Source organism: Gavia stellata, chromosome Z (genome assembly GCF_030936135.1).
Source record: "Gavia stellata isolate bGavSte3 chromosome Z, bGavSte3.hap2, whole genome shotgun sequence".
NCBI classification, from domain to species: Eukaryota; Metazoa; Chordata; class Aves; order Gaviiformes; family Gaviidae; genus Gavia; species Gavia stellata.
The window spans coordinates 77,145,747-77,162,102 of record NC_082637.1 but is presented as its reverse complement, the minus strand read 5'-3'; the positions used below and the strand labels follow the sequence as shown (position 1 = coordinate 77,162,102).

General features: G+C 40.9%; 1 protein-coding gene across 1 annotated transcript in view; it reads left to right on the top strand.

Moving 5' to 3' along the window:
• The window catches only part of LOC104260289 (atrial natriuretic peptide receptor 1), a 34,691-nt gene extending 29,218 nt beyond the window's left edge, over positions 1-5,473 (top strand). Inside the window, exons 20-24 of the mRNA XM_009815962.1 lie at positions 34-173; positions 1,295-1,447; positions 2,236-2,334; positions 4,675-4,766; positions 5,309-5,473. Coding sequence (XP_009814264.1) covers positions 34-173; positions 1,295-1,447; positions 2,236-2,334; positions 4,675-4,766; positions 5,309-5,473 — 649 coding nt within the window. The remainder of the gene's footprint in view (positions 1-33; positions 174-1,294; positions 1,448-2,235; positions 2,335-4,674; positions 4,767-5,308) is intronic.
• The last annotated feature ends 10,883 nt before the right edge of the window (positions 5,474-16,356 follow it).

Below are 16,356 nucleotides of genomic sequence, written 5' to 3'. Positions count from 1 at the left end.
GACGAGTATGTTCTTTTTGTTCTGTTTTAACAGTGACATTGTTGGCTTCACTCAGCTGTCCAGCAGCAGCACACCTTACCAAGTTGTAGACCTCTTGAACAAGCTTTATACCACTTTTGATGAAATCATAGATAACTATGATGTCTATAAGGTGGAGACAATAGGAGATGCTTGTAAGTTCCTTGAGCTGTGGACAGTGATGGAGTATGGGTATTTCATAAGGGTAGAGACTGTTTTGATGACAGGAAGAATAGATGAAGGAGGTTTGGAAAGCTTATTAGCACTAGGAGGACCACACAAAACAGAAGTCCTAGCAGAGCCCTAGCAAACTTTACGAACATTTTCCTGCATACCTATCATCATTTCTACAGCTGATGAATGTTGTGGATAGGACAAATGAGCTGAGTAAACTACCGCTACTCTTTATTTGGTTCCTATGACCTCTAAGGTCCGACTTTAAACCTTGGTAACATATTAATCCCAGTTGGCAACTTCTGTTTCACAGGAACACAACTAAAAAATTTGCCTTCTATATGGAAGCATAGATGCTGTTCCATAAGCTTTATCATCTCTCTTTTTTGCAAAGACCATAACAACCTTCTCTCTTCTAATGCTCTGTAGGGGATTGGCTGCCTCTTCTTTTTGGATTTTTAGAAAAATGGCTTTCTATTTGCTACCACGGGAATCTGCTGGGGATTGACTACCATTAAAACTGAGTTCCATCAAAAACGTAGCAGAATCTAGCAGGGTTTTTGAATGAGACAGACAGGAAATTCTGTGAGAGATGTGGAAAAAAAAAACCTACTCTTTTTTTTTCTGTGGCATGGTTGAGCACATTCTGGAGCATAAAATTCCTGAACAAATGCACCCGAGGCATCCTGAAGAGACCTGTCTTTTGTCCTGCGCAGTAAAAGTCAGTGCAGAAAGCGTAGGACAATGCCTAGTGGGAATCATTGCCTCTATAACATCTGCCCAAAGACAAAAGGTATTGAACTTCCCACTACTTGTCCCACTTCAAGTATCCTCAATGGAGGGTGAGAGGAAGGAAGAGTAGGAGGGAATAGATCTTATGGAAAAGTAAGAAGGAAATCCAACATTTTTCAGAACTAGGGTAATTACACACATGAGCTGTTGCCCTATCCTTCGTTTGTTTCTGGCTTTCTCTGCTCAGCAGGCACAACTGTGCTGCAGGTTGTGAAGGAACAGGGCTTTATTTTTTTCTAACTTAGGCAGCTTCCTTTGGTAAATCTCTGTGTAATGCCAAATGTTAATACAGTTGCATTGTTGTGTTAAGATATGGTGGTGTCAGGAGTACCCAAAGAGAATGGGATCCTTCATGCCGGTGAGATCGCAAGCATGGCTTTAGACCTTCTGGATGTCTGCAAGACTTTTGAGATCCCACACAAGCCCAACACCCTCCTAAAGATAAGAGCTGGAATCCATTCAGGTATGTTGAGAGGGCTTTAAAAGAGCCCTTCTCTGGTTTACCAAATATTTCTGTAGTGGCATTTCCTCAATGAAGTTAATTTCTGGACATGGAATGGAACACCTCATAGAGGTAATCCCACCAGAATAAATTATTGGATACCTGGAATATTGGGAACGCAGTGTGGAATACAACATCGGAAACACCACATGGCCCCAGTGCCTTTGCTGATGTGAGTGAGGACTGCCGTTCTGTGTCTGTTACTTGTCCTTTTCAGCTGTTCTCTTCTCAAAACAGTGAATTGCTTCTTGACTCTTTGATCTAGCTTTGACTCTCAGACTCCAAGCTCCCTGATCTAAGCTGATGTGTGAGTGCAACTCCTTCTTGATAGAGAGCCAGAGTTGGACATGTGCTGTGCAGCCCAGCATCTGCAAATTAAGCAGCTTACATTGCTTCAGCAAGAGATCATATCTTCTATATTTTAAGTCCCCTGGGGCTGGCATGAAAGAATCAAAATGCTCATTTTCTGCCTTCAGCAGGAGCAGGTTACTTCCTCTTCCTGCTTTTCCATGTGGCCAGTGAGCGTTGTGCGCACAACTCCTATTGGTGGCTTTCCTCCATGCAATTCCCTCCATGGCTCTGGAAGCCATCTATAAGTCAGATGTATAACCCATGTAAGACTATACTGACACTTAGTCTTTATCTTGTCAGTCAATGAGATATAAGGTAATGAAGGAAGCAGCCAGGAGGCTGTATGACTGATTATGTGATTTAAAACCACAAAATATCTTGTTTTCTTTCTTTAACAGGGGCAGTTGTAGCTGGAGTTGTTGGGACCAAAATGCCACGGTATTGTTTATTCGGAGATACTGTGAATACAGCTTCCAGGATGGAATCTACCAGTGAAGGTAACAAGGAGCAACCTGCAGATGTGATTTTGACCATCCCTTAATGAGTTCTGAAAAAAACGTTATGCTGAGTTTTGAGTCCTGTCCTGTTTAAATGACTTCATATCCTGTAAGGAGGGTGTTGATTTCTGGGTCCAATGTGCCTATGGGAAAATTATGCCAGTGATATTCTCTACAACCTTTGTAACAAGATTCCCTCATTTCCCAAGTCTCAGGGAGGGATTGTCATGGCTTTGAAGTTCTCTCCAATAAAAAAGGGTAAGAATCAGAAAAAATGAGAGGTAAGTGGATATGTTCACTGTTTGTATTCCTTTGTGGCTCCCAGCTGAATTTAGAGTAAAAATATTTTCATGACTCCTCTTTTTTGCTGATAGCTTCCTCTAACGGAGAACACAAGAGATGGTAGAACTCCATGGGACCTGTGTCTGTCTTTAACCAGTATAGAAGATTATATATGTGTCCTCCAGCAAAGAGATTAGACAGAAATCTCTAGAGATTAAATCATGGAGATATCCTCAATATCACTTCTTCCCAGGAGATAACAGAGTTCCATGTTTAGTTAGCAAGCTTTATCTTTAGCCAGTGTGAGCATTTGAACCTCAACTGCTGAAATATTTTAATCTGATCTACAAGAATTGGGGGGAGAAAAAAAAAAAGGATGAGGGAATCATTCAAGGTCAAATAACCTTGATGGCTTGTTTTTGTTTTGTTCATTCATGAAATGAAGCTGAATAATTTTATGGCTCACATTGCAATGCTTTGTAAATGGATTTGAATTAGGCAAAATCCAAGGTGTTTTCAAGTTTAATTTCAAGACAAAAAGTGATGCTTGCAACATCTATCATGACCCACTAAAAACAAGGTAGAAAGGCAGAGAAGTGGTCCTACATGATGGCTTTGAAAGTTTATCATAGGGTTTTGAGAATCAACCAGGATCCACTCCTTCTCACCATTTTAAACATTTTTCCAAAGCAAATGTTAGCCTGAGTGGAACACATGTAACTTCATTTTCCTTCTGTCAGTCTCCCAGATAACTCCTTTCCTTCTCCTCCTCCTCTTTTCCAGTTCCTCATATCATCTCATCGGAACTGCTTTAAAACTAATGCCTTCAAAATCTGCTTCCATCATTCTTCATATTTCATCTTTTGTTCTGTATGTCAGTCTATTTCTCACATGGCTCATCACCACTATAAACTTAAGTATAAAGACAGAGCTTCTTATCTTTAAGCCTTTCTTTATGTCCCTCTTTCTCTGGCTATGTACATCTGAGGATCTCAAATTACATTAACAAGTTTTAAACCTAAGATGATCCCTTTAAAATAGATTAATTGATTACTAGCAATGTAAATTAAAATTGTTATCAGCTGGAATCTGAGTGCTAGTGTCTTGTTCCCAAGCAGGATGGCCAGTTAAAATATCACGTATCTACTGGAAAGAATATCTCAGAGATATGTATCTGGATATGTTGAAACATATATTTCCTGGTCTACAGGGAGTGTTTTGAGACTTTCAATAAGAAACATTTAAACAAACAAACAAAAAAGTGGATATTACAAAACCATAATTTTCTGATGTAAGAAAAATCAATAAGACAATCTTGGCCCATCCTACTATCGTCTGGGATCTTTTTCAAACAAAGAAGCATAATGATTTAGTCTGTGTCACAGAATGTTAAAAGCAAAAAAACCCCAGGAATTTTTGGAAAAATTTTGCTTTCTGGCAAAAGCAGTATTCAGAATTTTTCTATCTGTCCTCCTCCTTGGTCCTTCCTCCATCATTTGCAAAAGGCAAGACAGCCAGGGTTTACATGAAGATAAATTCTCAACTAAGGAAAAAACACATTGTTAAAAAAAAATAGTGGTGTTATGGGAATACTGTCTCTTCCCCCTGTTTTTATTTACAAGTTTGGAAGAAGAGCAAGGATAGCAGTTTCTTTAATGTTTAGAGTTTGCTGAAAACTGCATGTGCAAAGAAAGCGCTGGCTCTTTATTGACCAGGAGGTAGAACTATGTATGGTTTTCTTCGCAAGATGAAACGGGTGCTCATCAGTAACTCCAGCCAGGCAGCTATGAAGAGTAGACAAATATTATTAGATACAGGATATGAAAAGCAGTGTTTGTTGACAGCCATGTATTTGTCCTGAGATGCCCTCACAAAGAGGGCAGGATACTGGAACTTGTGTGGGAATATTTCAAATAACAGAGGAATGACAGCAAAGACATGAAAAAAGCAAAGGGGAGTTCATTAATGAGTCTTGAAGTCTTTGGCACACAGAGGGGGATGGGTCTGTCTTAGATGTTTAAATTGTTACAGTAATACGAAAATTGTCTCTCTTTCCAGCTCTTAAAATACAATGCAGTTCAAGTGCATACCAGCTGTTGGAGCAGATTGGAGAGTATGTGTTAGTATGCCGTGGGAATTTACAAGTCAAGGTGTGTATGCAACATTTATACTCAGCTTTACAGACAGGAGAGTGTGAAAGTACTCTGGAGTCCCTGAATTTTAACCCATGCAGTCTTCTATGTCTATGGGTTAGACTATTTCCTGTCCCTGAAGAGAGCAGGCTCAAGTTTTAAACCAGGACCAATTCCATGGTCTTGTTCATGGGACAACCCTGACAATTCAGAGATGAAGGACTTAGCCAAACTTGGAAGTACTGCATGGCATGTCACTTTGTCATAACTGCTTGAAATCAAAAAAGGTCATTCAGAGACTTCATAAATCATTGGTAAGAGTTCCATAAAAGGACTAACATACTTCTGGACTCAGTTTTGGATGGGACTTCAAAGAATCATTTTAATTTATAGTGCTACCACTATCTTTTAAGGAAAAGTTTTATGCCTCAGTTTTCCTGTACGTAAAATGGCTAACAGGTACATCAGTCTCCTTTTGGGACTTCCTTTGAGTTGTAATAAGAAGATTATTACACAAACGATGGGTAGTATTATAACCCATGAACCATTTTCTTCCTTAGGGGAAAGGAGACATGGTAACATACTGGCTTGAAGGTAAAAAAGCCTCTGCCACCCAGAAGGCAGTCACCAGCACTTCTGTGACTCTTCAAGACCCCAACAGAGTTTCTTTTAGTTTGATACCAGGTGTCCTTCCCAGTGATCCTCTCTCAAGTCCTGATTACTAGCCACTCACAAACTCCAGCATCCATCCAGCTTTCAGTCTGCTAGGTCACCCTGCTGAATCAGAAAGTAAGAAAAGAGATAGTACGCCCCTTTGGCCTTGTGGATGTGTTAGCTCAGACTTTATACACAGGTATCTCTCTCCCACCAGTAGCGGGAAAAATACAAAAAGCAAAAACTCATCTTGAGGAATGATAAATAAGATTGGCCCACCACCCACTAGGGCTGAAAGTAACTCCCAGTGTTACTTGTTGATTTGGTTTTGCTGGGTAATCCCCTGCTAGCAGCCTCCATCACTTCAAAACCGTCTGGCTGGACATTCCAGCCTGTAAGCTGCTCCCACAGGAAAGAAGGAGACAGTATAGTGTTGCTATTTAGTGGTATGATAAACCTTGTGGGTGTGATTGGTTTTGTGCTGTGAAAGGGAAAAATAAGATGTGTATTGTATTAGAAAGCAAGGCCCATTAAAGAGGAGGATGAAGCAGTGCAATCATAGTGGATACAAATTGAAATGAGAATTTGTGCTCCTGCTTCCGTTTCATCTCCGTTGCCTAGAGCATAGAAAGAAGAATTAAGAAGAAAGTCTGGGATATTTGCATGGAGTCAACACTTAGTGATACCTGCCATCTTGGTACAGAGATCTGAAAATCTTGGGAGATAAATGAAAGACTTTGTATACTGTTGTTAAACAGAAGAGAGTCCTTTACAGCTGCTCTTGTCTTCAGCTGCTCTGGGATTTCTCCGAAAAACTGCTCTTAACGTTAGCTTGTATTATGGAGTTGCTTTGACTAAAGTGGTGGTGAACCTACTATTGCTGGCTAGATGTCTGACGCTGAAATCAGGCAGCCCTCTGAGTCACTGTGTAATTTAGGACACAGTATAGAGAAGGTCATTCCTAAGCAAGCATTTCCTGTAATGCTTCACTACAAGTGGAGTAATCTGTTGATCTGTAAGCATTGCTGGTGTTGACTTTCTTTAAAGACAAAGCATATGTACAGTGGACCCTGCTTATACCTTTTAGGGTTTTATTTATGGCAATAAATTTCCTTTCAGGGCTAGTCTATTTTGAATGGTTTAGCCAGCCCTGTTGAACTGATTAACAGTCTAACAGAATTAGATACATGAACTAGAGGAAGGAAGGACACCAAGAGTCACAGCAGCTCCACCATAATGTGAAGTGGGCTGGCCAAAGCTAACTGGGAGGAGGTGAAAAGGAAGGACTATGAGTGATATAGCACCATTTACTCCTCCTTATTCTGCTCCCTTATCCTCCAGTTTGTCCCCAATTCTAGGTACAAGTACAAAAATACACATGTCGATGCATTTTTTCTGGTATAAATTTATGTAGCTTAAACAAGCAGCTGACTAGTTGTCCATGTTCCCATGTAGCTAGCATATTTTTAATTCTGAATCTGTGCTGTGTGGTAGTAACAGAGGAGTCTCACTACAGTCCTTCAGCTTCTGTGGCAAGTAAATGCAGTGATAACGTTAGATTTTTCAGAGATGCCTAACAGAGGCAGAACGCTAAATCCTTCGGAATTATGGAAGGCTTATTTGAAATCCACAGAAATATATAGAACATTCTGAGTGAAACTCTGTCTCAGAAGTCTGTGGGACTACTGCCACTTGAATGGGACCAGAATCTCAGCAAGGGACATAAACATAGCTGATTTTGTCACATGAGATCCCAAGATAGAGTCCCACCAAATTTTTAAAAATTAAAATTTTTAGTTGGTTTCACATTTTTTTCTAAACTTAAAAGACTCCTTTCTCTATTTTTGAATTTCATATTAGCACACAGTACAGTACAGTTACTTTATTTGCAATCTTAGCAAAATAAACCTTTCAGTTATCCAGAACCCACAGATGTCCTTTAATACAACTATTTCCTTTATCCAAATGCTACCTAGATATTGTGAAACTCTCTGCTCTGTAATAGTGCTGCATGATGTATAATATAGTTTACATTATTCTTTTAATGAGTTAGCATTTTTTACATTTTTATTAGAAGGGTGCATATCATAAGGCCTTTTATCAAATGTGAATGTGAAAGCATGTTCTTTGTTTTATGTTCATCGGTAGCAGTACTTCAGCTTTTACTCTTCTGCTTTATTTTACTGTTGTTTTTAGAATTAAAAGCTTTAAAATTAGTGTCTTCTGAGTTTGAAGTCTTCTAAATAGAAATAAGTGGTGAGTGACCATTAGCAAGCTTGTTGGATTGACAGCCTTCACCACCGGAATGTCCTTGGGTAGTGTTCAAATTCTGCTGAAGATAGTAGAGAGACTCTTGCTGACTTCAAGAGGTTTAGATTCTGGTGGTTATCTACAAAAGAGGTACAGCTTGAAGAACACCAGTGACAGCCTACCTCTCTGTTTTGTTGTTATCTCTTGATCCCCTCCTCGAACAGAGCATCTCCAGAATGAGAACTAGATTATTTTCTAAGCATCATTGAACTTGTGGTATCTCTCCTGAGACTTCAAGCAGTAGTCCTTACTAATGTCAGTTTGTCTGATGACTGTGATGATATGACTGTTCTTCCTCCACAAAATAGAAGTACGGGGTAATGGACATTGTAGATGCAAACTGAAATGTCCTTAGTCAGGTTAACAAAAAATGTTTTTACAAATACATTAACAACAAAAAGAGAGCCAAGGAGAATCTCCATCCTTTACTGGATGTCACAAAGGATGAGGAAAAGGCTGAGGTGCTTAATGCCTTCTTTGCCTCAGTCTTCAATAGACACACCAGGTATCCTCAGGGTATTCAGCTCCCTGAGCTGGAAGACAAATATGGAGAGCAAAATAAACTCCCCATGATCCAGGAGGAAGCAGTTAACGACCTGCTATGCCGCTTGGACTCTCACAAGTCTATGAGGCCTGATGGCATCCCCCCAAGGGTGCTGAGGGAGCTGGCGGAGGAGCTTGCCAAGCCACTCTCCATCGTCTATCAACAGTCGTGGTTAACAGGGGAGGTCCCAGACAACTGGAGGATTGCTAATGTGACGCCCATCTACAAGAAGGGCTGGAAGGAGGATCTGGGGAACTACAGGCCTGTCAGCCCGACCTCAGTGCTGGGGAAGATTATGGAGAGGTTCATCTTGAGGGCGCTCCCAGGGCATGTGCAGGACAACCAAGGGATCAGGCCCAGCCAGCACGGGTTCATGAAAGGCAGGTCCTGCTTGACCAACCTGATCTCCTTCTATGACCAGGTGACCCATCTAGTGGGGGAGGGAAAGGCTGTGGATGTTGTCTGCCTAGACTTTAGTAAAGCCTTCAACACTGTCTCCCACAGCATTCTCCTGGAGAAACTGACTGTCTCTGGCTTGGACATGTGCACTCTTCACGGGTTAAAAAACTGGCTGGTTGGCCGGGCCCAAAGGGTTGTGATGAATGGAGTTAAATCCAGTTGGTGGCTGGTCACAAGTGGTGTTCCTCAGGGCTCAGTTTTGGGGCCAGTCTTGTTTAATATCTTCATCACTGATCTGGATGAGGGGATCTAGTGCTCCCTCAGTAAATTTGCACATGACACCAACCTGGGCGGGAGTGTTGATGTGCTTGAGGGTAGGAAGGCTCTGCAGAGGGATCTGGACAGGCTGAATCAATGGGCCGAGGCCAATTGTATGAGGTTCAACAAGACCAAGTGCCAGGTCCTGCACTTGAGTCACAACAGCCCCATGCAATGCTACAGGCTTGGGGACGAGTGGCTGGAAAGCTGCCCCACAGAAAAGGACCTGGGGGTGTTGGTCGACAGCCGGCTGTATATGAGCCAGCAGTGTGCCCAGGTGGCCAAGAAGGCCAACGGCATCCTGGCCTGTATCAGAAAGAGTGTGGCCAGCAGGAGTAGGGAGGTGATCGTGCCCCTGTACTCGGCGCTGGTGAGGCTGCACCTCAAATACTGTGTTCAGTTTTGGGCCCCTCACTACAGGAAAGACATTGAGGTGCTGGAGCATGTCCAGAGAAGGGCGATGAAGCTGGTGAGGGGTCTGGAGCACAAGTCTGATGAGGAGCGGCTGAGGGAACTGGGGTTGTTCAGTCTGGAGAAGAGGAGGCTGAGGGGAGACCTCATTGCTCTCTACAATTACCTGAAAGGGGGTTGCAGAGAGGTGGGTGTTGGTGTCTTCTCCCAAGTGACAAGTGATAGGACAAGAGGAAACGGCCTCAAGTTGTGCCAGGGGAGGTTCAGGCTGGATACTCGGAAAAAATTCTTTACTGAGGGAGTGGTGAAATACTGGAACAGGCTTCCCAGGGAGGTGGTGGAGTCACCATCCCTGGAGGTGTTCAAGGAATGTGTGGACGTGGCATTGTGGGACATGGTTTAATGGGCATGGTGGTGTTGGTTGATGGTTGGACTTGATGATCTTACAGGTCTTTTCCAACCGTAGTGATTCTGTGATTCTGTGACTGGTAAGTATTTAAGATTTATGTCAGGCGTTTTGACAGATGTAGTCAATGCCTACAGTCATATTTCATTGTCAACTACCAAAGCAATAGAATCACAGAATCACAGAATCATTATGGTTGGAAAAGACCTGTAAGATCATCAAGTCCAACCATCAACGCAACACCACCGTGCCCATTAAACCATGTCCCACAATGCCACATCCACACGTTCCTTGAATACCTCCAGTGATGGTGACTCCACCACCTCCCTGGGCAGCCTGTTCCAGTGCTTCACCACTCTCTCAGTCAAGAAATTTTTCTTAATATCCAGCCTGAACCTCCCCTGGCGCAACTTGAGGCCATTTACTCTCATTCTATCACTTGTAACTTGGGAGAAGAGACCAACAGCCACCTCTCTGCAACCTCCTTTCAGGTAGTTGTAGAGAGCGATAAGGTCTCCCCTCAGCCTCCTCTTCTCCAGAGCATGTTTCAGGCACATGAGCTCTATTTGGTTACCCAGATTTTTACTAGAAGTAAGATACAATGCGGCAATCATTAGAGATTGTATGATACAGCAAATTCAGCAAAGGTAGCTGCAGCACAAAGCTTGTGAGATGTGCCTTACTTTTACCTCTGGGGATGGCATAGCTACAGACACCATTTTTTTCTTTATTATTGTGGCCACACAGGCATACGTATGTGTAAGAATATATATAAAATATATACAATATAGAGAGAATTACATATTCATCTATATGTAAAACATGTCTGGCTATAAATATAGCTGTATAGTGAGAGGTTAGTGCAAATCAATACCCAGTATATGGACACAAAATTGTTGACAATTGTTGACTCAGATTTGAACTCTGGAAGCATCTTAGTTTTTGAACCCACCAAGGGAACACAGAGTCATGCTCCACACAGAACTTCATATACAAGGGCAGGTGGTCTTTACAGCATCTGCAAACCAAAACGCTGTCCCATTTCACCACTCTAAATCTATATCCTTGTGTGGGGTGGCACTTGTGACTGATGTTACTGCAAATTCGGATCTCCAGAAAGTCCTGTTATAGCTCCTGGTATCTCTCACTGCCCAGGAAATGTAGCAAGGAAGCTTGTTGTGGCTAACACTGTAGCTGCTGCTAAAGTCCTGATGACCCTGGCAATGCAGAAAAGCATTTACCAGTTGGTAAAGCTGAAGTATGATAACCATCACGGTGCTCATCTGTCAGATGCTTTAAAACCACAGAGATTCACAACCCAGATGTGGAATTAGTCAGCTAATCTAGCAAGTATTCTTTTCTAAAATGGCAGTCTATAAAGATAAATATGTGATGTGTTTTTCCTTTCCTAGGAGATTATACCCCTACCAGAAAATGGGAAAGCAATTGTAATAACAGAGCTAAAGAACTGAAGGTGATACATACTTTATAGATCACTTCAGTTCTTCACTCAGTGGCCATTCATTGTCTACGGTCACGTAAAATAATGCAGAGGATACTAATACTGTATTCATGATGTAGAGATTGTATGGAAAGATGATTGTGCATTTTGATTATTGTTTATTGCAGCTCCATCTACATACAGATGAGTATGCAGGCAGGTACATTAAATAAATCACACAGTGCAAAAAATGACTTGTGAAAGTCTTTAATTAGATTGATAAACCTTCACTACATTGTTTCAGTTTGAATGTTGAGGAATAGATCGAATAACCACAATATTTAAAAAAAATCCCAAGAAGTAAAAAAAAAGGTTAATGTATTTCCAGGTGTAAAACTTCCTAGATTTTATTCAAACCATTGGCATCAGAAAAAGACTGTGTTTTGCCACCGAAAAGTTAGTCTTTATCCCCTAGATTAGGTAGCAAACATCTTTTATTTAGCTTGTTATGGATATATGCAGAGGGTCTTCCGTTCCATGGTTCCTTTTGTGTAAACATAAAAGTTATCTGCTTCTTCCTACAGTTAATTTGTCAAACCAGAAAAATCAATTTACTTAAAGAGAAGTGGAATGAAGTTCGGTGTTCTTTGCAAACAGTGCAAGGGCATAGTATGAGTGTTGAGCCCGACTGTGCAGTTAGAGGGTGCAGGGTCTTTTGACAATCTATGTCTGAAGAAGAGATTGGTAAGAGCTTCCCCAGCATGTAGAATATCTCTCTTACCCACCCCACTCAGACCCCCAAAAGGTATTAATAGCCCTTCCATCTGAATTGACCTCAATAGTAAGAGTCTTTGGTTTTTTAAGAGTGTCTTTCTGGGGCTGTCCTTTCAGACCAGGAAAAAGACAAGGCTATGCAAGATTATTCTGATTATTCTCCAGCTGGCTACCATCTGCTTTTCAGCTAATGAGTACTCTGTCCTCCTAATTCCTGTCTGAATTTTCCCCTACTTCACACCAGCCAGTGTAAAGCATTGGATTGTACATTATTACATTCTAAATTGGAATTCAAAGATAAAATAATTTGCAATCTAATGTTCTCTCCAAAGAAAATAGGGGAAAATTCCCTCTTGTGCTAATTCAAAATTTGCTAAAATGCACTTTCTGATGTAAAGATTTAATACAACCAGGTTGAAATGTGAGAGAGTGGGTTTTGTAGAATTTGTTTGTGCGGGAACCCTAATGACTGAAACCTTCCAATGAGCATGCATGAGTCTACATTATGTTATTTAGTGTCCCATAGGATGCTAGCCATGGTCCTCTGGTTCAGACAGGGAATCAAGCTACCCCATCTTCTGTATTTGTACCTCACCTTTCCACTGTACTAGGTCTTAAGCGCACATGCATCGTTTTTGGAACTAACATCTAGTGCTGGATTTAACAGTTTTCACACAGTACTAAGTTTGACCTTGAAGCTCCATGTGAAATTTTTACTGTTACAGCTTTGTGAATTTTGCCATGGATTTCAATGGCAATAGAATAGGTACTTCCTAGCAGTGAATGCCAAATACCAGGCTACTGTAGTAGCATTCTTATGTTCATGAGTGCACATAATTGCTAATGATTATCACTGCATTTCCTAGTAAAATACAATGGTGTACAAAAAAAATCAATTTACTTAAAGAAAAGTGGAATGAAGTTAGGTGTTCTTTGCAAACAGTGCAAAACAAGAGTTTTGATGAGGTCTGAAAATGAAACAGCATTCCTGGCATCAGATCCCTACTACATGCCAATTTTTTTCTGTAGCTCTGGCATCCTGCCTCTAGGCAGAAAAAACACTTTCTGTCTCTACCTGAGGAGCCTGTTCAGGGTAAGATACCAAAGAAGCTACACATATGGAAGAATGCACTAAACATATTGCCTATGTGACCAGAATATAACACAGTTAATCTAACAAAATAATGAAATACTGTCTGTGAGGCCTTTTTGGTCTCTTTTTCTTTCATGAATAATACTTCTTATTCTGTTCTTGCCTCACTAGAACAAAGTACAGAGCCAGATTTTCAAAGTATTTAACTGTTTTCCATTCCCTAGATAATGAAACTGTAGTTTGAAAAAATACTAGTACTGAATCTGTCAGAATTGACCAAAGGTTCAAGGCTTTTACCAATGTTTTGGGGAAATGCTGAATGCAAAGCACTGGAAAATTTCAGTTTGCAATTGGTAAAAGAGCCAGGATGGGGGTTATAATGAAACACAGCCCTGGGACATTTAAACTCTGTGTATCCTGTTGGAAGAACTGTGAGTCCTTAAAGAGCCAGAAAGGAGAAAAATTCTCTTAGAAAAATTCTCTCCTCCTAAAGGATGGAAGGAATTTTAAATTGCAACAATAATAGTCTTGAGGCAGAAAATTTCGGTGAGGTATTGGAAAGACAGAGGGGTCCTCTGAGCAGACCTCAAATTAATATATTGCTGTGCTTGTGCATTCTGTGACCTGCTCATGCAAACAAATGTGTAACGTATATACACCTATGCATGGTGCAGTGTTTGTAAGAAAAAACATTAAGCATAAACACTTCTGCATGCATCTGACAATAGGATAGTCACGGCTATTCCATGCAACTGTTCTGAACAGAAAATAAATCGTGATTTAAAAATCAATGATAGCTGGATCTCCTTGCCTGGTAAAGACATACAGGGTCTGGAATTCCTCCACTGAGAGGACTGATAAATTAAAGGTAACGCTTACCAATGAAAGTTTGCCAGAGAGCATTAAAAGTGAATTCTAGATCCTCTCTCTGTGTTGTTTCTAAAGACCAGACATAAAAGGGCCCATATTGCCAGAGAAGTAACAAACCTGGCGACTGTCGTCCCAGTAGGGATTGCATGTTCAGACTGGCTGCAGAGTAGAAATGGGCTCAGCATGAGCTGCTTTGCAGCTAATGCCCCATGCTGTGTGTTAAGAATGTGTCAAGGAAACTCCTCCAGTCTACATATTAGGAAACTCCTCTACAAGTTTTAATACGATTGATATTAGAAACTTACACACAAACCTTTAAAGACTCAGAAAATCTCCCGTGTCAGAACTGCATTCTCTAGCAATATGGTTTTACTGGCAACATGTTGAGATTCAAGTTTCTGAGTGCAGATCGTGCTCTGCATATAAATAGATCAGTCCCTAAATGCTCATGAAAATCAGGCTGGAAGTGCCTTTGAGGCCTGGCAGTCACCCATCTCTAACCCATCTCTACAGCACCTTTAGTATGAAAGGTGTTACATAGAGATGCAAAATCCCAGGCCTGTGATGCAAGAACTGACGATTTAGTTGGATGTCTCAACATAATAGCTTACATGGGATGGATGATGTAGGGTCAAATTCTACCACCCCAGTCAAAAGCTGGAGCTCGCTCTGCAAACCACCTGGTATGTCCCAGGAGAAATGCTGAGAAGGGGTCATAGTGGCTGTTACTCTGCTAATTACAACATAATGAATAGTTACTGGAACCAGGACTGTGGAGAGGTTGGATCGGATGGGCAGGAACTGCCTGTGGAAGAGCACCACATTTCTGCAGAACGCAGATCAAGAATACGATACTGGTCCCGAGGGACACACACCCTGAGAACACTCACCTCCCACTTGTTTGGTTCCAGGCAGAAAGGACCAGCTATTGTTTAGTGCTCCAAGAGGACAAACTGCACGCTGATTAAAACTCCCAATTTTCTGCTAAAGGCTTTGCAATGATCAGCTTGTACGACTGTAAAAATGCTATTTATGACAATAGAAATTTAAACAAAGCAACACAAAATTGCCCTGTGTACAGTTGATCTGTATCACATTGTTTCTTAAAAGAAGGTGAACTCCGCTGTAGCACCATGACACATGCTATTCTAAGAATAATTGTTATATATCTAAGGAACCTTCTCTGAATGTCCAAACAACTGGTTTTCTTCAAACGCTAATATGTGCCCTGCCAGCCATACTGTAGGACCAAGCAATATGTGGCAATTGACTTCAATAAGAGTAGGTATTAAACCCACAAACAGAGCTCCACTACAACTGCATGCATTGTTTGGAGAAAAGCATTGAGGAGAGAAGTGGGATTTTGACCCAGAGGTGTTTTAAAGGTAAAAAGGACAGAAAGAAGCTTTCATCTCTGGGTCATGGCTTGGAATCCCACCCCAAGCTGCGGTATCCTGAAGCCAAATTCAGACCCAGGACTAAAAGATGCCTCTGAAAAGCAATGTGCTTATTCCTGCTTGTTCCAAGATCAGCACTGGTCCTACAAGTTCTAGTGGCCATCAGAAGAGACTACAAGAGCTGAATGAAAATAAAGCCCCAACAATACTCTGGCCTGGACATGGTATCTGCATAAAAAGCTTGAAGCTGCTGTCATGCCATCTTTGATCAAATAAGAGTATATTTCTACTGGCAAAACTGTAGCGTATGACAAATGCTCACTTAATTTTGAAAAAAGAAACACAAAAACTTATTTTTAAAATGGCCAAATTAATGCATTTCCATTTCATTCCCTGCTTACCTAGCAGAAAAGAAAGGAAAAATCATAGAGAAGGAGATTTCAGAGGCAGTACTAATGTATTTCTTTAACTTCAAATTCTCACATGTTCAATAAAAAACTTCAGCGACTTATGTTGGATTAGCCTAGAAATATTGCTTAAACTTGTATTTTGTTATGAAATCTTACCTCATCTAAATGAACAGAGGAAGGACATTGCCTGTAAATATCATGTTTTAAAAATACTTTTTTTTATATCTCTTTCTATATTCTGGGAAATTTTGACTCCCATTAAACTTTGCTTTGATACAAACATTCTCTAGTTACACTAAGAATGGAATGAAACACATGACTCAGATCTGCGTGGCTGTATCGCAAGTTATATATTTTCCATTCCATTTGTCACTAGAGTTTGCTATCTTGCCTTGTAAAACCCCATATAACTTTTGACAGAGAACATCTAATCCTCGACAAAATGGAAAAACTTGACCTCTTCCTATATATATTTGCAGAACTGTACAAATCTAGGTTCCCAGCGGGCTGACGCTTTGCTCTCTTATGCAAGGCAAGCAATTGCTCACAACCCCAGCAAAGGCAGTACACAGCTACCTGGT